At 53.3% G+C, this 26,927-nt stretch overlaps 1 protein-coding gene across 1 annotated transcript in view; it reads left to right on the top strand.

The window, feature by feature from the left end:
- Positions 1-26,927, top strand: part of PARD6G (par-6 family cell polarity regulator gamma) — a 78,621-nt gene that overhangs the window by 4,316 nt on the left and 47,378 nt on the right. The window contains exon 2 of the mRNA XM_045085286.1: positions 17,080-17,302. Within this exon, the coding sequence (XP_044941221.1) occupies positions 17,080-17,302 (223 nt within the window). The remainder of the gene's footprint in view (positions 1-17,079; positions 17,303-26,927) is intronic.

Here is a 26,927-nt window from a genome sequence, read left to right as displayed (position 1 = left end):
CTGGCTGAGGCTCTCTGCTGCTGGGTGCTGCAGGGACACGTCTCTCCATCTGGTGGGCTGGGGCCTGGGCCAGGCCCTCCCCACGGGGTGGTTGAGCACTTGCCTCCCGTGGGCCGTTGAGAACCGCCTCACGAGGTTTGACTCACCTGTGCGTGTCAGCTACACCCTTTTAAGATTCTGGTTTGTACGTGTGCATATCTGTTCAAACAGGTTGGGTGACTTGAGGGAGGCTGCTGCTGGAGGAGACTCTCACCAGGGACCCCAGAAGCAGTTGGCAGGCTGGTGGATGCCAGTGGGGTTGATGTGGACCCCTGGCCTGGGAGCAGCAGAAAGCCCGATGAACTCTCCCGGGACAACTAGCCAGGGGTTCAAGCCCGTTCCTGGGACTCATGGCACTGAGCTAGAGTTCTCCCACCTTGAGGAAAGGGGGGTCAAGATTGGAAGGTGGAACCATTCACGGCATCAGAGGCTCTCACGTTTGTGAGCCATGTCTACAATCAGCCTGACCCTTTCCCAGTGAAGGGGCTTCCCACACTTTTAGAGACAAGCAGGGAGCTTGGCATAGCAGCCACAGAAGCCGCCATGACCCCAGTGGTGAAAGGGAGCATCAGGGGTGGTGTCAGACCTGTCCAGCTGGCTGTGGACATGCTTACTGGCCCACCCCTTCCTCTTGACACATTTCTACTCTTCTGTGAACCTGGGGACCAATGGCAGGGACCGTGACCTTTTTTAGCCCCAACACAGCCTGCAGCCTTCCTCTGAGGCTGCCCCGGTCACGCTGGGGGCATACAGATGGTCCGGGCTGAATGCTGCCTCTGTCTACAGGTTGTGCTCAGAAATATTTAGGATTATTTAACCGTTCTTCCCAGTGTATAAGCGTGTACACCTGCAGACGCTGCTCTAATACATTGCACTTGCAAATTTCAGTCATTAACCTCCGTCACGGCCCTGCAAGATGGGTTCTGTTACCATCACAGTTATACAAGAGGAGCACTGAGGTCCAGAAGCCACCCGAGGTCAGAGAGCCTGAGCAGTCTGGCTCCAGAGTGTGTGCTCTTGGCCATGAACTCTCAGTGGCCGCTGGGGAAGGAGGGATCCTGGTTCCTCCTCCAAGGACAGGTCCCGAGGTGCAGGTGCCGGTGCTGGTGCAGGTGTTGGTGCAGGTGCCGGTGTTGGTGCAGGTGTCTTTAGCTTGCCCCAAGTACAGTGAGACAGACCCCTCGGCTGCCTGCAGCTAGCGCTGCTAAGGGCAGCTCCTGTGCGTTGTGGGGGAAAGTTCTAGTCTTACGTCACCACAGCGGGTTCTGTGGCTTGGTCTCAAGGGACATCCTCTATTCGGTAGGTGTCCTTAAAAGTCGGATTCTGCCTTGGGCTCCGCCGTTCCTTTATTTTATTTTATTTTTTTTAAAGATTTATTTATTTATCTTTTTAACAGACAGAGATTACAAGTAGGCAGAGAGGCAGGCAGAGAGAGAGAGAGAGGAGGAAGCAGGCCCCCCGCTGAGCAGAGAGCCCGATGCGGGGCTCGATCCCAGGACCCTGGGATCATGACCTGAGCCGAAGGCAGAGGCTTTAACCCACTGAGCCACCCAGGCGCCCCCGCCATTCCTTTATTCACTTATGAAGCGACCACTCTGCCAGGTGTAGGGCTTGTGCTGGGGGATGAAGATAGGTAAGATAGGTAGAGACATAGGGTCCAGTGGTTTGCTCTGGCAAGTGAGAAGACTGGTGTCCATAGTGTCCATAGTGTCACCAAACCCTGCTTCACATTTCCTGGAGCCCAGAGGTTTCCCCTGCCTCCCAGCCGGCCTGCTCGCCCAGCAAGGGCCCTCATGATGTCAGCCTCCAGGAATCGTTCCTGTCTGTTTCCCAGCATCAGCAATGTTGAAGTTGGCCATGATTCCTCGGAGATAAGTCAGAGCACCTTCTCCCCTCATTGCCTGCACTTTTCTAGTCTGGGGGCTCTCCGCTGTGCTAGACTGGGAAGTCAGCTCAGAACACTAGCTGCATTTCTCAATAGCATGGCTCAAGGAAACCCTTGGCACCTACAGTGTGAAGAGCGGTGTTTTGCATACAGGAGGTACCCAGTAAAGGCTGGCTGAGTCAAATTCAGGTAAGGAACAACTCCATTTTCCCAGGAGCTACTAGGTCAGAAGTTATTAGGGTGCTTTAGAAAAGAACTACTTTTTGAGGAAGGTGAGCAAAGCTTGACTCACCGATGGGATTATTTCCAGGGCACCTCTGAGAGGGGTCAGTGGCCTTGTTCATTCCCTGTGAGTGCCGCGGGGGACAGAGCAGACAGGAGCAGGGGAAGGATGAGCCGAACAAAACAAGAGAAACTTTGGAAGTCAGAAGGAAATGGACTGAAAAGTCCATGTTGCTCTTTCTGCCCTGCGGTGTGTGCTGACTTCCTCGGTGTTTGATTACAGGCCTCAAGCACGGCGCAGGGGGGCCCAGCCCACCACCCCTCTCTCTCTCTTCCCCAGGCTGCGTTCCTCACTGGGGCTCCGGGCAGGAGCTCGCCAGCAGGCTCCCCTCCTCACCCCCAGCCAGAGTGTCGGCTCTGTATTTTGCAGGGAGTGTGTTGCATTTCACTTGGAGGGAGGAAAAAAAGTTTTGTTGCTTACAGAGTTTGAAAACCACCCCGGGCCACATGCAGGGCCCAGCTGTTAAATCCCTGGTTTGTCTCCTCCGGAGCCAAGCTTCTTCCAACCCGCCCGGTCCTACCCTTGCCCGGCCTCAAGGCCGAGAGAGCGGCTGTTCCAGGAGGCTGTTGCGGACCTCGTTCACGTGGTGGCCTCTCTCCCGTGGGATAGGAGCACACCCTCATCTCGGGCAGCTTGACGAGCTGGTGCGTGTCTGTTTGCACACCAGGTGAAGAGGTCATGGACGGAACGCTCCCGGATCCAGGAAGGTTCCCTCATGTCCTGTGTGGTCAGCATCCACCCCTGGTGTAGCCACTGTCAGGGTCTCTGTCACTGAAGGGGATGGTGCTGGTTCTCGGACGTGATGTCACGGGTTAGCCTCGTGTCCACAAGGGACACTGACCTGTGTAGATGGCGCCCCAGGCTGCGTGCGTGTCCCTGGGTGGCCGCCTCCGGTTTGGTTTAACCCCCACCCAGTGAGGCTGTTCTCGGCTCTAGCCCCAGACTCCACGGGGTTTAGTTGAAGTGGCTGTAGGAGGTCTGACCATTTGGGAATTCTGAAAGCCTTGAACCACAACTTATTAAGGGTTTATTGATTAACAAAATAAATCAGGAAGAGATTCTTTGTCTTGTAGAATTTAAGGCCCCACCGCTGGTGTGTAAGGGGCTCTTACCCTCCGCCCTGTGGCTCTGTGGTTCCAGCTGCTGCTGTCTTCCTTGGCTTCCCTTTAGTCCACACCAGCTTCTGCGGGCCCCTCTGGCGGGCCTGGCGTCGTGGGAGAAGCTGAGACTCCAGATGAGCACAGGTGGGCCTGGGGGCTGCTCGACGGGTCGCAGGGCAACTGGTGCGAAGGCTCTCCCGTGAGAAAGGGAGATCTCGCCCCCGCGAGAATGTCTGAGCTTCGTGGCCAGAGCGAAGGCCTCATAGGCCGCCTGCAGCTTGCGGGTGTGGACCTGTGCGGGCCAGCGTCAGACCGCCCGTGCCCTGGGACGTCTGCCGCCTCGCACACCTGCCCCCTCGGCTCGCTCACACACCCGCAGGTGCTACCGTCACCTCGCAGCCCCCACCCAGGGCCGTCCCACGGAGAGCCGGGAGTCTGTTCTCCGTTTTCTCCCATCGGCCCGCTTGCCCCAAGGCAGCTCAGGCGCCAGCCCGCCTACAAGGCAGAGCTCTCTTGGCACCTTTGCTTCTGAGACAGGGCAGGGACAGACAAGAGGCCTCTTTCTGTGGACACATGCTTCGCGGAAGGACCCCGAGGGCCCTGGGTAGGGGTTGTGGGAGGGAGACTTGTGAGGGCCATGCTGGAGGGCTTCGGAGACGATCGTCATGTCTGTATCCTGTTTTCCACGGCATGGGGGCCCGAGCCACCGGCTCCCCACCCACCGGTCCTGACCTCACTTCCCTCCCTGGTCTGTGATGATAATGGGGTGTTGCTGTGGGACAAAACAAACTTCTGTGTCTGTGTGATGGTCCCTCACGTGAAGGAGGAGGTGGCGCCCCGCCTCTGGGTTCTGGTCCCCTTGGGCCCATGGGCCGCTGTACCCATGCAGGGTTAGGGGCACAGAGCCCGGGCTCCTCGGAACATGCTTCCGTGGACTAGAAGGTGACGGAGGATCTCTGCAGGTCTGGGAGAACCTCCTGCAGGAAATGGTGTGTTGAGGACCCTCGTCCAGTCCTCAGGAGATGAGCTGCCCCAGGATCCCTTCTCCCCACGAGTTTGGCGTCTCCGGCCCTGTCTCTCCACCACACAGGCTGGGAGCAGTCTCCCCGGGGCGTGGCCCCATGGCTTGTCGGTCAGTGATGCCTCTCCTCAGCCCAGGCAGCAGAGGACTAGTCACGGCACGGCCTGGAGAGTGGCCCAGGGCTGTGCCACCGTGAATGCCCCACACTTGGCCTTGATTGTGTTTCTGGGAGGCACGTAGTCTCTGGGCTCCCTCCCAGCCCTGGGAGCCTCCACTAGCCCGGTGGGAGCAGCTGCCACTCGGTCACCACCCGGAGGAGAGTCCAGGCAGTGTGACCTGTGTTGAGCTACAGTGAGGTCTCGCAGTTACGGCCCCCTTTCCTGGAGCACCGGCTGTGTGCCGCTTTCTGCCAGCATTTGCACGGGCTGGGGAGAAGAGGACCCCGGGGACTCCGCCCAGCCTGTCAGGTCACCTGACCAAGGGCCCGCCTTTAAGTGGCAAAACCAGGTCTTAAACCCTCAGTTGCTTCTGATGTCTTTCATGTCATTCCCTGACTCCACCTCTGGAAAACAGACACCACCTGCCTGCCCGGCCGCACTCGGAAGTCATCTCCTCTACCCTGCACCCCCGGCCCCGCACCTCCTGGACACTGGCTGGGGGCTGTGCGACTCCCTCAGCGTCCAGCACGTACCTGTGAGAACCCCTCTCCCAGGCGGCCCTGTGGGTTCCGACTTGTGCTGCGGAGACGGCAGGGACGGGGTGAACCTGACCAGCTCTCCCACATCCTCCTCTTTGGGGCTGTGACCAGAGTATCATGGCAACTCCCCTGCTCCCTGGCACACCTGGACATGTCCCTCAGCAGATGCCCCTTGAGTGGTATGACTACGGGTGCACAGCGAAAGGGCTGTGTTGGCAAGTTTTGGTCTTTGAGAAGGGCTGAGACCACAGCCCTGTGAACGCCCATGTGTGATGCGTGTCTCCAGGCACTCTGGTGAGCAGCGGCCCCTCTGCTTGGGACCGCACTCGCTCAGCATGCACATATATTTGAGTCTCACAAAAGCCCTATGAAAAATGTGTTTTTGTCCCTTTTTTTTTTTTTGAAGGAGGAAATATGCTCAGAGAAGTTTAAATTATCCAGAGGCACAGAGCCAGAAAGGGACAGCTGGGAACTTGCCCTGCAGGGCCTTGTGCCTCCTGACTCTGCTCTCCCATCTCTGTGGGTGAGACATAACTGGTCCAGACCGCATCCCACCTCAGCCCCTCCCCGTCCCTGGAAACGGCCCCCTTTTGTAACTCTTGAGGTCATACTAGGATGTCACCTCGCTTCCTTAAGGGGCTTCCACTGGAGTGGATTTCCGCGTCCAATAAGTCCCATGGAGGCAGGGACAGGTGAGAAACCTGGCCTTCACCTCCTGCGTGCCTCCAGCCTGCCAGCTCCACCTCTCAAAGCCGCCAGGTCTCCTGCACCGTGACCCTCAGCTCCGGAGCAGCCAGACCCGCCCTCACGGTTCGCACCTGCCGGCAGCCCTTCTTCAGCCTGGTGGGCTCAGGCACCGCTTCCTACCTGGGGAGTCTGCTCCCAGTGGGGTGTCCCGGGGCTTGACTTCCGCCGTGGAGTCCTCAGCTTACCACTGGAGCTCGGTAGCTCTTTTCTGCATTCTCTCTGGCATCAGCCCCAGTTCTTCTGTTCACTCCCCTTGTGACTGTGGTCAGGGACCAAATCCTTCCAGGTCTCAGTCTCCTGGCCTTTAAAATGGGATCAGCGACACTCCTGGACGGTGGTTAGGGTTAAAGAGAGCTTGCACAGAAGGCATGGCACTGACCACGCCTGCTCGACCATACTGGAAGCCCCTGCCGGACAGAAACCATGGACCCTGTCCCTAGATCTCTGTGTCTTCCACTCACAGCCCTGCCCCACATCTCTGTTACGCAGGGCTGGGTCCATAGACACAGATCATGTGTGTGAGCAGAGGAGCACACGTGTGACCTGTAGCACACACACGTGCTCACTGAGGTGACCCAGGGGCATTGGGTTCTCCGTCCCCAGCGCCCTCACAGGGATATTCCCCTGAGCCGTCCTGTGGCTGCCGGCAGGCCATCATCCCTGCAGGTTGGGGTAGGTGGATGGGGCCCAGGAAGGGGCCAGGCTCTGCTGTCGGCTACACCCCATCTGACTCACAGGTCTGTGGCCTGATTTTAAACTGTTCCAACACATCAGCTCAGGAAGTCATCCCACGGCAGGTCCCACGCTCCAACAAATGCCACATGAGAATAACAGCCTTTGCTTCCAGATCATTTTGTGAATGGAAGTCTTCCACCATTTTCTCTGGGGCAGACGCACGCACTCCTGCTCCTTGGCCCTGTCCCCAGCGGCCTGCTACGGCTGCATCACTGTACAGACAGGCGTCTGAGATCTGTGGCGTCTGGGGCTGCCTGTGCTCCTAACACCTGTGCTGCAGCCAAGCCGCTCCGTGCCTCTCTTCACCTGGGTGTTTCTTTTCCTTAGACACACAGTTCGAATCAGGGCCTGCATCCTATAGTTTCCTTGTGTGCATTTCTCAGTTTGTAACTACACATCCACATGTGTGATCACCGCCCAGCACTGGGCTCTCAAACAGCCATCGGCCCCATGAAGGCCCTCGGCCCTGGCACCAGGTACCACGCACACCTGGCATTCAGTAAGGGTTTGTTCAAGGCACCAACCCTAAACAGCAGCCCCTAGCAGTGACTGGCGAGATGCCCCCTGGGATGGGTACAGCCCTGCTTTCCAGACTGATGTGTGCCTGAGTCACTGGGAGTCTAGTGACTCCCTTCTTAAGCCTGGGGCCTGAGGTCACGCATCTGTAGCCGTTCCCAGGTGGCAGTGATGCTGCTGGCTCAGGCACACACGTTGGGGAGGTCCAGCCCCAGAGAGCCTGGCTTCACTGGCGACAGGTGGGCCCGGAGTGCTTGGCTCCCTGGGCTCTCTTGGCTTAGGCAGGAGTCACAGCTCTGGGCTGGGCCTTGTGGCTTTGCTCCATGCTGCGCCCTAAGGATCACGCTAGATTCAGCAGGGCTGGAACTCAGGACCCTGGGATCCTGACCTGAGCTGAAGGCAGAGGCTTCACCAACTAAGCCACCCAGGCGCCCCTCTAAGACAGCATTTCTTTTGGCTTAATTACATTTCATCCTGGGAAGGTGCTTCCTCTGGTGAAAATTTAACATTTTTGACAACTAAATATTTTGGTGAATGTTTCCCCTGAACATCTTTCTGATGGCTTCCCCCTTTGCTCTCACCTGAGGGGCCTGGAGGCGGGGCCTCCGGGGTGTGGTGGGGTCGGAGCCTCCGGGGTGTGGTGGGGGCGGGGCCTCACTGGTCACCGTGGGGAGTCTCCGTTGGTGGTGGTGGGGGGGTTGCGGTGCTGGCCTAGGACACCGGGTCCCTAACGCTGGGCCGGGAGGTGCCCCGCAGAGAGAGCTCGGGGGCGCCGCAGGGGGAACGGGATGGATGGATAACCAGGGAGGCAGGGGTGCGTCAGCTTAAGTCTGCGCTTGTCGTGCGCCAGAGGACAAAGGAGTGTCTTTTACCCAAGACGGCACGTCCCTCCGGGAAACGACCCTAGGGACCCTGAGGCTTCGGCCTCGGGCCCTGGTCAGCGGGAGCGGGGTCCGAATGAGGCTCAGTGTCCAGGACCCTCCCGGACCCCTCAAGGTGACAGCAGTTTCAGGGTAACTGAGGCGTCTAGGCCTGGAGGGCATTTTTTAGGTAAAGCAAGTCCTCGTTGGTCAGTGCCGCGATCAGGAGCGGAGCGGGTGTGCGGGAGCCTACCCGCGCGCCGCTTCCTACAGCCTCTCAGCGGCCGGTCCTGCGGCCTGCGGGGATCGCCCCGTCCCCAAGCCCGGCCGCAGCGGTGCGGCCGCCCCCTCCCCGGGCTGTGTGCGGGAGACTCCGCGGTGACCCGCCGGAGCTGCCGGGAGACAGCAGGGGTGACCCGCCGGGGCCGCGCGGAGACAGCAGGGGTGACCCACCGGGGCCGTGGGGAGAGACCCGCCGGCTGCCTTCCCCGTGCGCGTGGCACCGACCGACGCGGGCGCTCCGGCAGGTACCACGCGCCCCGGCTCCCTGCGGCCGGTCCTCCCGCCCGCGCGGTTTCGGGGCCTCTTCTGGGCTGGGCTCCCCCGCCGCCTGGTGCCCAGAGCCGCCCCGCGCGCACGGACCCGCCGGCGACGCAGGAGCCTCGCGGGACCCTGGTTACTCCGCAGGTGGGTCTGGGGCCGCCGGACTGCGGGACCTGGGGACGGCGCAGCACGACCACAGACCCGGTTCTTTGCCTGGTGTGACTGGTGTGAGGCCCAGTGCAGGAGCGCGTCTGCGACGCGGACACCAGCTGCTTCCGCAAGCGCCTTCGGGCGAGCCCTGGGTCTCCAGCACCGGCGAGGACCGCCGCGCCGTGGGAAGTGGGGTCACAGGCTGCTTCCCGCACAGACGGCCCACATGGTTGGGGACCCTTCCGGGTCGCCTGTCCCCCGCTTGCGTGCAGATAGTCGTCGGGACACCGCCTCCTTGGGTCTGAAGGTGACCACGCCGCTTCGCAGTGACACCCGGCGTGGGGGAGGGGCGCATGATGCTGCGGTTCGGCCTCAGATCTAACCCGCTGACCTGGGCATGGGACCCGGCTTATGACTTCATGCTCCCTCTCCTCCTGTGCTCCTGTTTTGATTTAGTTAAAACTCTAGAATTTTATTTTAAAACCAGTTAATAGAGGTTTAATTCCTCAACTGAGTGAAGACTTGCGTGCAGGAGCAATACTGGTCTAGAACAACCAGGCCTGCTCTGGGGCTGGTACCCCAGGCAGGAGCGGTGCTAGTTTGCTGCTTTCACTCAAGGGTAATTACAGATCGGTGGCTGCATCGGGTTTGGGAGGCATCTTAGAAGTGACTCGGTTACTAAACAAACTTCAGCTGGTAAGGAATCTACCTTAATGCCTGGCTCCCGTGGCCTTGCGGGGTGAGTCTGATGACACCCCGTCAGGTCCCTGTGGGCCCAGTGACTTACCCTTCCTCACTCAGGGGCCTCTGACAGCTGGAGATGCCTCCACAAGACCGCAAGCATCCAGAGAAGGAATGTTTTCAGATAAGTGAAAAAAAGCACAGAGAGGGCCAGTGTAGAGCATGTATTACTGTGTGTTTAGAAAAGGACTGTGGATAGAGTTCACATACAATGCCTTCACACGGCTTTGAAGGGCACAGACAGCTGAAATCACTGGTTCCTGTAGGGAGGGGGCTGGGTGGCTGGGAGACTTTTTACTGAAAACCTTTTGAATTTTGAGCTATGTGGTTCTATCCCTATTCAAACCATAAAGAAAAACATACCAAGCAGTGTGGTTCCAATTCTTTCTTAAAGCATGCGTGTTGGAGGTATGCAAGTACACATCCTCACACACGGCTCAGGTCTCTGTCAGACAAGGGCTCTCACGAGCCGGCCCGGGCGCTGGACCAGCCCCAGAGCGGGTGAGCTCCGGGCTCCAGCTGGCACCCCAAGCCTCATACCAGATGCTAGACCCCGATTTTCCTCTTTTTTTTTTTTTTTGGTCTTGCATGAATCTTGCTGGTTTCCCCATGGTGACTGTGTTCACAGGCATGTATGGCCAACTTCTGTGCTATTTCAGAGCAAAGACTACCTTGCTTAAAATGCATAAGAAGGAAGAATGCTTTTTTTTTTAAAAAAAAAACAGCCAGTTTTTTGAGGAAATGATGAAAGAGAGTAGACCTTGAGAACTAGAGAACTTGCCCTTCGATTCCCGTTTCTGTGAAACCCACCTGAAGAGGGAGACGAGCCGGGGGCAATCGAGTCGGACGCTGTGGCAAAGAGAGACCATGAACCCGCAATCGCACCCCCAGGATTTGAGCTGCCTGCCTCCGCGAAGGGATAAGACCTCTCTCCCAGGCGGCTGGAGATTAAAGATGGGTTATGCGCCTCCCCACGAAACTATCAGAAGCACAAATATGTGTGAGGCTTCAGTCTTCAAGTGAAGTAAACAGAGAGGAGTCAGCCTCCCTGTCCTCTCTGAGCATGCAGGGACCTCACGAGGGGTTCAAGCCCCTAAACGCTGCCCGGAGCTGGAAAGACAGCCGTGGAGATGGCCTCAGGGAGAAGATGGTGCTCAGCTTGCTTTTCCTCTTCCCTGTGACTTCAGCCCTCGCAGCAGGGATGACAATGAGCCAGAGCTGCCTCTCAGTCATCAAAAAATGTGCCATTTTAGAGTTTTAAGGAAAACAGCACCTGAGCGAGTTTAAGAGGAAACCTGGGGACCATGTTTTCCATCGTAGGAAGAATGACTTTTCGGTTAGCTTGGAATGGTAGCCACTTAGTGCTGCAGATGTGAACTGAATCAGAGTCAGGAAATGGGGTCTTTTTTCCAGCCTGGAATCCAGGTGCTCCGTGACCTTGGGCAGACGTCTCACCCTCTCTGAGGCCCTCAGTATGGAAGTTGGAGGGGCCCTTCCAGTGGGGAAGCTTAAAATTTAATTGTGCACATGAAGACAGGCAAGGCCAATATGTGCTCCGCCATGTTCTACAGAAAACAGATTTTTTTGTAACATACAGAAAGTGTACAGAGATCTCATTAGCTATCAAGAAAAAGAAAATTTTACATTTTTAGTATTTTTAACCTGGAAAATAAGAAATAATCCTGGTAGCGCTCCTGGAGTCCCGTGACACTGAAAGATGAGAACAGACTGGAACTGTCTCTTGTGACTCCAGAAGTACCATCTGAACGGAGTTTTAGTTTCTGAAGAGAAGAGGGACTGAGGGCCCTTTGCAGTTTGGAGCAAGGGAGGAGATGGGTGTGAGGGAAGGCAAGTTCTACCCTGCTCCGAATGCCCGCCTTCTGTCCTTACCAGTTCAACACCGCGGGGACCGATCCAAACTGGAAAATCCTGCCCTACCAGCTTGGACTGTGTCTCACATCCTGTTTCTGTTCTGCAAACCCAGCAGTGATGGGGAGGGGGCTTCTCTGAGTTCTTAAGTCTTTATTTTCTAAACTGGTGTAGGCTGACAACACATGCCTGGTCACTTGGTCCCTTAGGGTTTCCTATGTGCCAAGAGCAAAAGCAGGGTCCTCATTGAACCCGTCTGATGTCACTCTCTGGGCTTTCTGTGTTTCCGAATACAGCTTCCAATCAGCCTTCAATTGGCTATTTTAAAAAATCATTCTTTGAGGTGAAACTTAAAAAAAAAAAAGGCTCTATAAGCTATAACTCATGTGAAATAAAATTCACAACTTCAAAGTATAAATTTAGAAGTTTTTAGTATATTGACAGAGTTGTGCAGTCATTACCGCTATCTAATTTGGGAACATTTTCCTCACCCCCAAAATAACCCTCCTACCCATTAGCAGCCATTCTCAATCCCGTCTCTCCCCAGCGCCGGGCAACCAGGGGTCAGTTTGCTCTCTGACTCTGCCTATCTGGTACCTTGCACGTAAACAGGCTCATACGTGAAAAAAACCTGTATCTGGTCTTTTGTGTCTGGCATCTTTCACTTAGCATGTTTTCAGGGTTCATCTTTATTGTAGGACATGTCAGTACTGCATTTTGGGGGACAGTGTAAGGCCAGGATCCACTCAGGAGAGCCTGGCACTGTCCAGGGAAAGCCTGCGGCCCCATACCAAATGTTACTGCTTCAGACCCTAGTCTTGCTGCAGGGTCAGCGTGCCTGGTGTAGACCAATAGAGGCTCCCAGCAGGTAGGAAAGCTGACTGCCTCTGGAGTTGTCTTTTAATCAGAAGAAACAAGTTACAAGCAAGCAAAAATACACTCGGACTCCCATTTATGTCCACCTCTGTAGTTCCATTCAGCGGTGCTGCTTGTTTTTACCGTGGATTCAAGTTCACGGGTCGTGTGCTGCTATTGCAGCCTGAAACATAGCTTTAGTATTCTTACAAGACAAGTCTGCTGGTGGCAAATTCTCTATTTTTGTGTGTTTCAGACTCTCTCATTTCTCCCTCATTTGTGAAGGACGGTGTTGCTGGGTACAGAGTTCTCACTTGACATTCTCTCCCCCAACCCCCGACGTGACATCCCACAACAGTTTAGCCTCCATGATTTCAGACAGGACGTCATTCATACACTTGCGGACCCTTTCTATGTAATGAATTGTTTTCCTGCTTTTAAGATTCTCGGACTTTGGATTTTGACAGTTTGCCTATGGTACGTCCAGGTGTGATCACATTGAGTTTATCTTAATTATAGATTGGACTTTTCGGTATGTAGATTAAATCAGATTTGGGAAGTTATGGACTTTGTTTCTTCAAATATTCCTTCTGCCTTTTTCACTCTAGGTAACCATCCAAAATAAAGACTTAAAAAATCTTTCACTGAATGAAAACTGTTTAACACTCCACGAGGCAAGTGTGGCGTTGGCTCTTTCGCTCCTTCTTGCCATGAATGTCCACACTGGGAAGCCTTCGCTGGGCAGTGAGTTGATGCGACTGAGGGCTCTGAAGGCACACCAGACCCCAGCTCTTGGACTCTTACCAGGTCGTGTCTTCCTTGGGATGCATGGTAGCCGGCCACAGATGTCTGAGACTCTGTTCGTTTTTCTCTTTCTGCTCTGTAGACAGTACAGTCTCAAACGACCCATCCTCACATTTGCCAATTCTTTCTTCAGCCGCGTCTAAAAGTCTGTTGAGTCCCTCTAGGGAATGTCTTCACTTCAGTTATTATATTCTTCAATTCCAGAATTTCCATCCAGTTCTCTTTTTTTTAATGATTTTCATCTCTTTGTTTATAACGTGTTCCTTGCTTTCATGGTTTCTGTGAGCTCTGTAGACGTGGTTTCCTTCAGTTATTTGAACATAATTATAATAACTGATCTCAGACCTCTGTCTTGTGAGCACAGCCTCTGGGACCCTAAATGACTGTTTGCTGCTCACTTTCCTCTGCATGGAGGCCATTTTTTTCTCTTTATAGATCACATAAATTTGTTGAAAACTCAACATTTTAAATATTATGATGTGGAAATCAAACCCTTTCCTCTGAAGGATTTGTGTTTGTTGCTGCTTTTTATTTAATGACTTCCCTAGAGTAATTCTGTAAAGTATATTATTGTCATGTGTGACCACTGTTAGGATCCTGGTCAGTTGGTAATTGAACCAAGATTTCCTGGAAGGATTTGAACTAGAGGCTGTGCTCTGAGGCTCTTGGGGCACACCTTTAACACTCCAGCTGCTTACAATTCGCCTTAAAAGCCTTCACTCCTGACTCACAGAACCCCAAGATCGGAGAGATTAGAGCCTTCTCGGGGCTTTCCTGATCACACTGACAGCCCTGCCTATGTGAGTGGCTGTCCGTATCATAGGGATGAATCAGAGCTTGTCACAGCCTCCTGCAGAAATCTCATTCCCCTCCATTTCTTTTACTGTAGTAAAACACACATCACATAAGATTTGCCACCCAATCATTTTATGCATGCAGTTCAGTGTCCCTAAGTACATTCACGATGCCGCGCAGCTGTCCCCACCATCTCCAGAACTCCTTTGTCCTGTGAAACCCAAAGTCTGCCAATTAAGCAGTGACTTTCCAGTTCTTTGCGCCCACCACCTGCTTTCTGTCTCCGGGATCTGACGGGTCCAGTGACCTCATCTGCGAGGATCACACAGCCTGGAGTGCTCCAGGCTCGTCTGTGCAGTAGCAGGGCCAGAACAGCCCTCCTGTTTGAGGCTCAGTAACACGTGTTAACCCGCTGTGTGGGCGCATGCTGCATCACACTTAGCAGTTCCATACATTCTGAGCATTCTCCCTTTTTACAGGTTTTTATACTCCGTGGATCATGTCCTTTTTTTTTTTCCTTAAGACTTTATTTCTGAGAGAGCGAGCAAGTTGCAGGGAGGAGCAGAGGGAGAGGGACAAGCAGGCTCCATGCTGAGAGCAGAGCCCGATGTGGGCATGACCTCAGGACCCTGAGATCATGACCTGAGCTAGAACCAAGAGTCGGACGCTTCACTGACTGAGCCCCCCTCTGTGGACAATGTCTTTTGATGCAGGAAAGGCAGATTTCCCTAAGTACAATGTCTGTTTCTTCTTTTGCTACCTGTGCCTTTGGTGTCATATCCAAGAAACCATTGCCAGACCCAGTGTCCTAAAGCTTTTGCCCTAAGTTTTCATCTAACCATTTATAGTTTTAGGTCCTACATTTAGGTCATTTATCCATTTTGAAAGACTTCTGGTAACGGTATTGCCCAAGAATCCAACTTCATTGTGATAAAAGCATCTTATTTAAAAAACTAAAGGCACGGAGTACAAATCTTATATTTTTACTTGCCATTTATATCAGATCACACAGGTTTCCTCTAGACGTAATAATTAGCAGGTAGGATTCATTGTTATGTAATTCTTGGTGTCCTTACCAGAAATTGAGAAAGTGAATTGTGCCAAGGGTTTGGATAAGAAATCATACAAGCCAGTTTTTTCTAGCGCTTTGCTTCTAACAGCATTCAAAGTTCATTAAATTGTCAGCTAATAGATTATCAAAAGTAACTTTAATGATAGAGCACTCTGTGATTATTTATCTTTGGCACACGACCTGGTGAGAGTCCGAGGGCTGGGGTCTGGCGTACCTTCGGAGCCCTCAGTGCCATCTCCTGGCACAGATGGTCAGTTTTATGTTATGTGTATTTTGCCACAATAAAAATGTAGGGGAAATGCTAATATCCCATTTCATACCTCTTTTTGTTAAACTTGGAGGTTCGTTCCACATGTGAAGCATGTTTGCCATTCTGCGGGACCAACAAAGCCTCGTTAACAAACGGGTCAGAGTAGCTTTATCTGCAGTTTCATTTCACGTCAGCACAGTAGGAAGTATTTTGAAGGAAACTACTAGAAGTGAGAAGCAGCTTAGCTGTGTCTAGACCACATGGGCTTGTCCAACGTGCTGACTCTCCCTGCTCACGCTGGGATGTGGCCTGGGCCCCACAGGGGTGACAGGAGGAGAGGCAGCCCGACTGGCTCAGAGCACGTGCGTGCCATCCGGTCTGGGGACGAGGCGCGAATGTCGCAGGTGCTCACTGCTCTGATCAGACGGGAGCCAACTCCCTTGACGTGTTTACTGAACGGGGGCACATAGGGTTTCGGGCCACTCTGCAAGTTAACTGGCGTCGGGCCCGAGGTGGCACGGGGGTGCAGCTGCTGTTCAGACACACGTTCGTGATGGGACGGCATAACCCAAGCTGAGAAGGACCCCCCGGAGCGCATGCCGTAGGCTCGGCCCTGGGTGTCCTGATGAGTCTCGTGGCCGCCGGCTGCTGTCCCCGTGTGCAAAGGCCAGCCCGTGCAGTGTGCGGGGACAAATACGAAATCACACCTGTCTTTAAAGAACGCGGGGTGGGACTTTCAGGTTTGCTGAGCTGTGCACCCCGTGGCAGCAAGGGGGGAGCCCCGCCACACCCGCTTCGCCCCGCGTGTGGGAGGCAGACCGGAGGAGCCTAGCTTCCTCACGGAGGGTGGCCGCTCCCAGACCGACGTTTTCCGATGTCCCGCTGTTGTGTGCCTGGAAGTGTTTTATTCCTGGGGCAGTGCGGGGTGGGTGAGGACCTTGTTTCCTTTGGTTTTTTGCTTTTGCTTTGATTCTCAGAGATCTGTGGGTGAGGAGATTGGGAGACGGACTCCCCTAAAATCGTGGGTTCCGTGTGTGCAGTCCCCAGCCCGACAGCACCCGCTTCTCCCGAGAACTTGTTAAAAATGCAGGTCTTGCGCTGGCCTCCAGGTCAGCACAGTCGTGACCTCGGGGGGCCTCCAGATGGTTCTGACGCCCACCCAGTTTGAGAGCCACACAGACCCATGCGGTGGGAGCGATTTGCCCTGATGGCTTGACATAATGTCTAGATGATGGAACGACTCGTTCAGTCTAAACTTCATTGGCCGTTTTGTTTATGTGTATTTTGGAATCACTGTAATGAGTTTTCAGTTACGTTGGAGAGCACTCGTCTGTCCTGCCTGATGAATAAAGGCCTCTGTGGCCAAGTGAGGGACAGCAACCCACCCTAATCCGGAAAACCGTGGGCCCGACTGGCGGTGTCCTCAGAGGCCAACACGGTGCATCTGTGGGAGATGACCTGCGGTCCTCTCCCCCGAGAGCTGCGTGGGCACCTGAGCCAAGACCAGGGACAGTCAGGTGTTCCCCAGAGCACACGGTGAAGACCAGCGTTTCTGGGGACAGACCTGCTCTGTCCTTCTGGCCAGTGCCAGGCCCCTCCCGAGACTTCTGAACCCTTTTACCACCTTCCTCCAGCCCTTCACCTTGGCTTCCGGCCTAACCCTTTTGAGGCACAGTCATTTGGTCCTTTAGAAATGCAAACCCTATCCAGTCCGTTCCTAGCCTAAAGTCCTTGCAGGACTACCCGCTGCCCTCAGGCGAATGCAGAGCTTCCAGGGGGCTCTTGCTTCCCTCCTGCCCCTGAGGGTCTGACCCTGCCTCAGGGCTGTCCGGACCCTACCCTGCGCCTGCAGGGCAGCCGTGGGTGGAGGCCCTCACCGAGGCTCCTGTCATTTCAGCCACCGTCCTGTGATTAGTTTTGACATTGCTCTTCCCGTCAAGACGGAGCCCCAGTGCCCATCCTGCCCACAGCGCTGGTGGAGCTGCTCCCCACACTCTTGTCTTTGCGCAAGCTCCGTGAGGACAGGGATACTGTCACATGCTTGTCTTCCAGGGAACAAGCCTTATTTCGGGCACCCTTCCCCACCACTCATTTACTCCCTGTCTCTCGCGCTGTAGTTTGGGGCTGAGTTCCGGAGGTTCTCCTTGGACCGCCACAAGCCGGGGAAGTTTGAAGACTTCTACAAGCTGGTCGTGCACACACACCACATCTCCAACACGGACGTGACCATCGGCTACGCGGATGTGCACGGGGACCTGCTGCCCATCAACAACGACGACAACTTCTGCAAGGCCGTGTCCAGTGCAAACCCTCTGCTCCGGGTCTTCATCCAGAAACGAGGTACGGGGCGGGGGTGCTGCCTACAGCACCTACACTACACCTACACTGGTGCAGCACCCACTGTCGTCTGTCAGGACAGAACCACATGCTTCTCGTGTCTAGCCCCTGGGCAGATGAAAGAAAGTGATGTTTGTTTGGTCAATGTTAATTTGTTACACAATTCAAAGATTTTTTTTAAAAGATTTTATTTATTTATTTGACAAAGATCACAAGTAGGCAGAGGCAGACAGAGAGAGAGAGGAAGGGAAGCAGGCTCCCCGCTGAGCAGAGAGCCTGATGCAGGACTCGATCCCAGGACCCTGAGATCATGACCTGAGTCGAAGGCAGAGGCTTTAACCCACTGAGCCACCCAGGTGCCCCTTGTTAGACAATTTTAAATGCATTTTCCGTCTTCACTAGTGTTGACTTCTGACGTCCAAATACTGAGGAAGGAATAATATTGACGCTGTCATATTTAACTGGAAGCAAGGAGTTCACTAACAAGCAGGCTTTAGCCGTAGCGCGGGAGTGAAGCTGTGGCTGCCGGTGTGTTCTCCACCGTCTTCTCAGAGTGGGAAAATGATGCGAGCTGTAAATTGTAACTTTGGTTAACTTTTCGGGCTCAGGACCTAGCTTTGCTGTAACAGTATCATTTTATGGGAAAACAGCTGCTCATGTAGGTTTCTGGTTAGGAGGGAGGAGCCCCTGAGCCACTCCCAGCTGCATTTTAGATGTTTGTTTCCATCTCAAACCTGGGAGAAACTTCCATTTCCCAGTGAAATACTGAGGAGAACCCCTGCAGGTGAGGCTCGACATTTGGAAAACGGTGCTTCCTGGGCGACTTGGTCATGACCAGACCTTCTGTGCCCCCAGCGAGCACCTCGGGGACCCCGCTGGCCGCCTGCACAGGGCAGAGCACCTCGGGGACCCTTGCAGGGGGACAATAGCAGCTCGCAGTGGGGACGGGGGCTGGGCACACCCTGTAGCCGTCACAGGGTTGGGGGCAGGAGGAGGCTGGGACCCTGGGCCATGTGTGGGGCCAGGAGCCCGGCTCTAAAGGCAGGCAGGGTCCCCGCGGCGCGGACGGCCGTCAGGACGTAGGTGCCGTCAAGCGGCCACACATCCAGGTGCCTGAGCGTGCTGGCCGGCAGCCCGTGCTCCGTGAGGACTCGCTGGGGCCGACTGGTTTGTGGGCTGGAAGGGAGCACACAGAGGGGGAACCACAGGAGATCTGCCGACCTCCCTTTCCTACGGGCCCTCTGGCATGAGATCACACAGCTTTGCCTCTGCCGTCTTGCTGAGCTGAGTGTCCCTCTGATGGTTCCCAGAAGCCCCCACAACTGTCACTTCCTCACGATGACGTCAGCTCCGTCCCAGCCCGCAGCGTGCTGGGCCCCCAGCTCAGCCGCCGCCTCCGGGGTCCTCCTGCTCTCATCCCCTTCCCTGGGACCACCCCTGCCCCCCCCCACCTGGCAGCCTGTGCCGCCCGTGTCGCCCCGCAGCTCCCTCACACCACCCTCTGCCAGCGGCCCGAGCTGCTCTGCCTCATTCCCGCACGTCCCCCAGCTTCCCTGTGTGGCGGGTGGCTTCTGTCAGCTGTTCTCTGAAGGCCACACTGCACACCCCACGGCTCCGCCCTGGCCGCCCCAGGTCAGGGTAGGTGTGCGAGCTGCAGATCTGCACAGGCCCCGTCAGCCACCACACAGGCCGCCCTCCAGCGCGCGCGGGCCTGGGGACCGAGGCCCCGCCAAGAGCACCCTTCTGGGCTGAGGGCTGGTGGCGCCCGGCACCCCGCGCTGCTGATTCACTGAGGCTGAGATGACGCGGGAAGCCCCGGGGCTTGTGTGTTTGCAGCTGGGCACGCGTCCGCTTCCCGAGGGAAGCTCCGATTTCTTTGAGGCCCTCCATCCTGTCTTAATTGTTTACTGTTCCTTCTCCACTGTCCTTGGACAAATAGCCCAAAGTTTAACCCCGCTGGCTTCAGGTTTCTGAGCCCCTGGGTTTGCAGTGTGAGCACGTTCCCTGCAAGCCTGACTTCCTCTGTCGGGTGACAGCAAGGAGCATGGGGGACCTCAGTTCAGACCCTTGTCACCGGCTCTGTGACCAACTGGTCCTCAATGTTGTTTCTGGTCTGTAAACTGGACAGCTGTGCCCACCTCACATAGCTGTCAGACTTGAGTAGGAACGTGCCCCTAACATTCATTCAGCCCAGCCTCGTGGTCCCATCTGTGGGGACACTAGGGCTCCATTCTTACCATCCTCAGTGGACGGTCACTGTGAGCACTGTGTCCCGGTGGGAGAGGCAAGGAGCTTGGGTTTTTGTGAACGGCAGGAAGCAGGAGCCATCTTCATGCCCTGCGTGTTCAGGATGGACTTGATGACCGGGGGAGTGTCCATCCGTGGGCAGGGCCTTGCTGAGGCTACCCTGCGAGGGGACATCCAAGTCCCCTGTCCTTTCCCTGCAGCACGGGTTCCAAGATGTCCGTCACATATGCTGTTCTCCTGGTTGGGCTGTGGCCACACACTCTGTCCGTCACATCCTGACCTTATGCACCTGGATGCGTCCTGTAAGAAAAAGCTCATTACTGTCCCGCGTGAAAAGTCCTCAGTTTTCCAACAGCTGTTGAAGTGAACCCACAGTTCGGTTTGGGAAAACTGCTTTGCCACTTACTAATCTCTTCCCCCAAACCTACACAGATGTCACAGTAAAACTCCAGACCCGTGTCCCTTCACCAAAGCCCCAGGGTGTGGGACTCACCTTCCCACACCAGAACGTGTGGGGGGCTGTTCACGGCAGCCATAAGTGGACAGCCTGGATGTGCCACGGGACAGGACAGAGGGGCCGAGGGGTCACGGACACAGCACACAGGCACCTTGGAGAGAATGGGAGGCGAGAGCAGCCGGGCGTCCAGGCTGCTGTCCTGGGGCTCTCCCACCCCCCTCCCGGTGAGGTCGCCCACATTCAGTACTCAGGGCACCCGTGGGGCCGTTCGCAGACGTGCAGAGCAGGGAACAGTCAGCGGCCGATGCGGCTGACGTCGGAAGGGCTCCGCTCCACCTTCCTGCATCTGCTCTCAGGCGGGAAAACGTCCTTCCCGTGGTCCACGCAGTGTCCTCTTTGTCACTTTCTTCTGCGTTTTCTCTTCTTTAATTGTGGCAAAATCCATATGACGTAAAATTTGCCATCGACCCGTTCAGGGACTTTAAAACATTCCCAGTGATGTACAACCAACGCCGCCCTCTGTCTCCATGATGATTTTCATCTTGTAGGACTGAGTCAGTCTGTCTTATAACGAACTCCCCAAGCTGCCCTCCCTCAACCCCCAGCACCCGCCACCCTGCTTTGTGTCTGTATGGTTGTGACCCTCTGAGAACCTCGTAGAAGTGGAATCCCACAGCATTTGTCTCTGTAACTGGCTCATGTCGCTGAACACAGTGTCCTCAAGATTCATCCACATTGTCATGTTGCACAATTTCCTTCCTTTGTGAGGTTGGCTACCATTCTTCCGTGTGGACAGAGCACATTTCGTTCGTCAGTCATCCATCAGCAAACATGGGGATTTCCTCAGTGTTTTGGCTTTGTGAATAATGCAGCTATGAATGTGAGACAACATCTCTTTGAGACCCTCCTTTCAATCCTCCTGGGAACACACCCTGTACTACGTATGCTGCTGCTTCATGTGGTAGCTCTAGTTCTGATATTTTGAGGAACTGCCCTACGGTTCTCCACAGGGGCTGCCCCAACTTGCATTCCCACCAGCAGTGCACAGGGGTCCAGTTTATCCACATCCTCTCCAATACCTCTTGTTTTTAGGATTTTCTTTTTATCTTTTTTCTCCCCCCTCCCCAATGCTGGGCTTGAACTCACAACCCCCAGATCAAGACCTGAGCTGAGATCAAGAGTGAGCCACCTAACCGACTGAGCCACCCAGGTGCCCCTCCGATTTCTCAAGAGCAGCCATCCCAATGGGTATGAGGTGGGATCTCATACTTTTGACTCCTAAGTCCCCATTATTTAGGGATGTTGAGTATATTTTCAGTGCCTAATGGCCACTTGTCCATCTTCTTTGGAGAGATGTCTGTTCAGGTCCTTTGCCCATTTTTGCACCAGATTCTCTTTGGTTGGCGAGCTTCAGGCGTTGTTCATATTCTGGATGCTCATCCCTTATCAGATGTATAACTGGCAAGTATTTTCTCTCATTCTGTGGGCTGCCTCTTTCCCCTGTGGGATTATGTCTTTTGATGTACGACATTTGTAATTTTGTACGAAGTCAAATTTGTCAATTTTTTCTTTCAGTAACTGTGCCTTTGCTGTCAAATCCAAGAAATCACTGCCAAATCCAACGTTCTAAGGCATTTGTCCTAAGTATTCTTCCAAGGCTTTTATAGTTTTAGGTCTTACATTTAGGTTTTTAGCTTTTATAACTGGCCACGTGTTAGCCTTCCCTGAGACCTTCCTCCATGCACAGCTTCCCAGGACTGTCTCCTGTCCTTCCCTTGCGCCCGTCCGACTCCCAGGAGCAGCTCTTGTAGGAGAGGCTCAGTGGGCACCCGACAGCCACTGCTTTGTCTGTCTGGCCACGTCTTGGTTTCTCTCTCACTTTGCTGCATGGTTTTGCTGGATAGAGGGTTCTCTGCTGACCGGTTTTTCTTCTTACAGCTTTGACCGTATTGGTACACCTTCGCTGAAACCAAAGTTTCTGATGAAAGGTCTGCAGATAATCTTACTGGGCGTCCTCTCTTAGATGTGAGGACTCTTGTCTCTCGCTGCTTTCACGGCTCTCTCTTTGTCTTGAAAGTCTGGGTGTAAAGTATCTCCAAGTGGGTCTCTCTGACTTCATCTGACTTGGAATTTGCTGACCATCTGGAATTTTATATACATGTCTTTCTGACAGTTAGGAAGGCTTTCTGCAGCCATTATTTCTTCAAATACTCTCTCTGCCCTTTTCTCCTCCTTCGATTCCCACAATGTGTACACTGGTCCTCTTGATGGTGTCCCATGGGTCCCTTGGGCTCTGTTTTTTTTTTTTTTCATGGACTTTCCATTCCACAGTGTTAATCATTTCCACTGTCCCCAAAGATGTCCTGTCTTCGAGTTCACTGATATTTCTTCTGTCTGCTCAAATCTGTTTTGCGTCCCTCTACTGAGCTTTTCATCTCAGTTACTATACAGCTCCAGACCTTTTTTTTATGTTCATTCAGACAGCATATGGTACATCATTAGTTTTTGATGTAGTTTCGTTAATTTCCTATAACACCCAGACTTGTTTGGGTTTCTTTTCTGATTTTTCAACTTCTTTATTTATATTTCCATTTTGTTCATACTTTTTCTTTAATGATTTTACCTACATCTTCCTTTAGTTCTTTGAACATCTTGAAGACAGTTGTTTTAAAGCCTGTCTAGTAGATCTGACTCAGGTCTTTTTCAGGGAGCGATTCTGTTGACTTCTCCTTTTCCTTTCAGTGGGCCAGACTCTCCTGTTGCCTTGTGTGTCCTGTGATTTTTTGGCTGACTGACCACTGGACGTTCAAGTCTCATGATGTGGTGACTCTGGAAATCAGATTCTCCCCCTTCCCCAGGGTTTGCTGTTTTGCTCTCGAAGTTCTCTGGATTGTCGGCGGGCTGTCTCTGTGCTGAGAACCAGCCTGAGGTGTAAGCTGCTGTCTCCTCGGGTCTTGTCTGAGCCTTTCCGTGGGCACGCACAGTCCCTCTTAATTCCTACCTGTGCAGCTGTTTCTGAATGTCCTAATGTGTGGCTCCCAAAAGGGGGCCAAGGGGGCCCTTGCCCTTTCAATGCCCTTGGCGTCGCTGGAGCTGGAGCTGGAGGGGTGGCAGCGATGGCCGCCAGGCTCGGTGTCGGCACCTGTGTGATGGGAAGCCACCGTCGTGTCAGAGCGTAGACCCTACTACTGGGACCCCACCTGGCGTCTGCAGGCTGTTCCAGAAATACATGCACAGCTGCCTGCAGCGTGGCTGGGTGGCTGCGACCATGCTGAGAGCTCGGAGAGACCCACACTGACAACTTCCCCTGCCTTCGGCAGATCCCACAGTCCACAAAGAGTCCCATCAGACAATCTGCCCCTGGGGTCATTGCCTGGGTGGGGAGAGATTCCTGGTGCTCCCTGCTCTGCCCTCTTCCCAGCATCCTCTGTACTTTTCTTATGATGTCCCTGTTGAAAATGACCCCAGGCATAGTGCCGGAGTGCTAGTCTTCCTCAGTGCAAAAGGGATAGCGTGTTCTCTATGTAGAAAGTGCTCTTGGCTGTGAGCTCAACATTGTGAGTTGGTGACATACAATGAATTTGTGTCTTTAAACAGACACACACATAGCACAAGGATTTGTGTTGCTCCGTGGATAAAGACATGATCAAGAGGCTCACAGGAACCTACCCCTATATTTTCCCAGGAGTCATGGTTCCATGTTCCAGAGACTTTATAGAACATAACTACCGTGAATAATGAGAATCAACTCTATACGAGAAGTCCAGAACGGGACGATCCACAGAGACAGACACAGATTCGCGGTGCTGGCAGAAGTGGTATTGGGAAGGTTAGGGTTTCTTTACCGTACACTGGAAATATTCTGGAATTCAGCAGTGATGTTGACTGCTGGGCTTGTAAATATACTCAGGACCATTGAATTTTACTCTTTAAGTGGGTAGATATATGGTACGTAAATTAAGCTTCAATAAATATATCTCAGTATCTCTGTTTGAAAAGTATGAGATTTAAACCAGACTCTCCTGGGTCTGAGCTTGGACCCTGGGTGATGTCTTTAGCCTTTGTTTCCGAAATTCAGCCATTTTCAATAGGTGTGAATACTTGCACTTTGTGATTAATTTCTGTGGCATCAAAACTCAAGACAGTGCTCAGGACCCTCCAGTTGGCTCCTGAGGGGCATGTGTTTTGGGCCCATTGGTAAACCTAATGGGAACGTGACCAACCCTGGGCAAGGTCAGCCAGACCTGCCACGGTTGCCCGTAGAAATCTTGTTCGTTGTAACCGATGTCTGAATGTGACTTGCAGTGATTGTCATTTTGAAGGAGTGGTACAGGTTGTTATTTAACACATTAAATAAGTAAGAAAGCACATATAGTGTTGTATCACCTATTTGCTGTCGGATTTTTATCATCTTCAAAATAACTTATTTCCTTTGTAAATACATGTGTTTTACTTACTGCTTTTAAGAATGTGATTCTGAGAAGCAGTTTCCCAGCACTGTCAGATTCCTGAGGGCCCATGGAGCGCTCAGGGTTAAGAACCCAGTTGTGCATAGTCTGCCCTTGGGAGCTCAAATGACAGGCCAGGAATGACTCAGACTTTGCCCCCCTGGGACTGAGTTGGGGACATCTTCCTGAGGGTGTGAGATGGCGTTTCTACCCTGCCTGCTAACCCTGCCTGTGGCCTTCACGTGCACAGGCTTCTCTCTCCCAGTATTTACCAGACATCTGCAGTCCTCTCTGTGGGGCTGGACTCCTGCTAGAAACTGGGGCTTCTCCCCATGGGTATATAACAGATGTCCTTACGACTTTCACTTGAACACTTTGCCCATTAAATCGGTTACAGAATCAAGAGGGCACAGTGGGAGAATCTGAGCTCAGGTTTGGGTAGCACACTCAATGTTGAGGAGCCACTTTCTCTGTCCCTGTGTGCTCCTCTGGCCCTCCCTGAGGGCACAGGAACATTTTGGAAAGCTGGCCCAAACCAGAGAACATGGACAAGACCCACAGAGATCCTCAGAGTATCTCTATTTTTAGCAGAACAAACAGGAAGTGCAAACACTAACTTTTTACCACTTTCCATCACATAAATCCCCAACAGCAGCATTCCTAGCACTCTCATTATTTGAGAGATGGGCCTTTTGCCTCCCAGGCCCCAGCCCGGATCTAGAGCGGGAAGCCTTGTTGGATTGGGGGCTCCTTTGTGCTGCAGGTGACTGGCTTCTGCAGACGCCACAGGAGGCTTGTGCAGACTCAACCGTGCCACAAGATCTTCAGCATGATTGGAGTGTTCTGAAATATCTACTTTTAAAGTACACATAAACACTGCACATTTCCATGTGTCTGGTAACTGTTTCTGGCCTTCTGGCCTTCTCCTCGGTGCCTGGAATGAGGAAGACATGCACGTCTCATCTGTCAGAAGTTGCACGCATGGGGGTGGCGGGAGGTACTTGCTCATGATTTCACTTAAGTGAGTTGCCGGAGAAAGTACCTAAGGATGTTCTTCAAAGTAAGATGTATTTAATCATTGCGCATTCGGTTATACGCACTGGCAGAATCTTAAAGTGTTGGGCATAGGAGTCCTGCTTGGGATTGCTTCTCTCCACTTCTTCATGAAGTAGTAGGAGGCACGTGCGGCTTCTCGGCCTCAGCTCATGGCTCAGCAGGAGGCACTCAGTGTCTCCCACTTTTTCCGATGCTGTAGTTCTCTTTCCGCAGACACTGCCCAGGGTTTGAGGCTGTACGTGGTGAGGGCAAGTGTGGTTTTGCTGAGTTAACCTCATCATGTCCTTGTGCTCCTAGGAAGGGACTGACACGCTCCCACTGTGGAAGCTTTCTCATGAGACACATTTGCTTCTTTAATTGCCACTGATTTCTCCAAGTTTGCATACTTGGAGAATTTCCTTTTTTTTCTTTTCTTTTCTTTTTTTTTTTTTTTTTTAACTAAAAGAGGGCACACACTCTCCCACTGCTCCACCGTGGGAACATGCAGAAAACAAAATGCCTGGAGCCCGCATTCACCCCCGGAGTGGGAGGGGGTGGGGGAGAGAATGTGCTGATGTAGCTCATTAAAAAGAAAACAAAGCCAGAGCCACCCACCATCCAGAAGAATCCAGGGCTGGTCCTGGCAAGGCTAACCGTCCGTGCAGGGAGTCAGAGAGCATGCGGTCGTCGGCGTCCCCAGACGCGGCCGGCGGGGAGCACCTGGGCCCTGGGCCCTCCTCTCCCCCAGCTGAGCCTTGGGGGAGAGGCGAACGCCCCGTCCCAGAGAACCTTGTACGTGAATGGTGAGAGGGAACCGGATTCCGCTCTCTTGTTTGTTGTCTGGTCCTGTTTACTTTTACACAGTCAAGCCCATGGTGTGCTTGTGATTTGGACTCATGCGTTTAAAACTCTAAGATATCATAAGCGTACCCTCTCATTAAACTCTTTGTAAGCCTTTTTGTTTTTAAAAAGACTTTTCTGCTTATAACACACTTGTAAAAGATATGTCAGACAAGGTGGAAACAAACACCACCGGCACCCCCAAGGAACCTGCAGTATGTTCCGGTGAGCACCTTCCAGACTGCTACATCTAGCTAAACCAGCGGGTTTGTCTCATAAATCAGCTCGTAATACACAAATGCTTTTAAAGTAATTTCAATGTTTAAATACTATTTTAAGGTAGTGTTGTATTTTTTACTTTTTTGTGGGTGTGTATAGATACACACTAGCCTTTTAACAGGAGATATCAGCTATATAAATATAACAAAACATAACCAGTCCCTTATTTTATATTTAAACTGTTCCAACTTTCTATTCTTAGAAACTGTGTTGTGCATTTTTACTTTGTGCTGAATTCTCTCTGTTGGTAAATTAGGGGAAATGTCTCGCCAGGTTAAAGGCGTGCATACTCTGAACAAAGGTACCTCGTGCCTGCGGTCTT

Source organism: Mustela putorius, unplaced genomic scaffold (assembly GCF_011764305.1).
Source record: "Mustela putorius furo isolate JIRA1106 unplaced genomic scaffold, ASM1176430v1.1 tig00000835_pilon_pilon_pilon, whole genome shotgun sequence".
NCBI lineage: Eukaryota > Metazoa > Chordata > Mammalia > Carnivora > Mustelidae > Mustela > Mustela putorius.
This window is presented reverse-complemented; position numbering and strand designations above follow the sequence as displayed.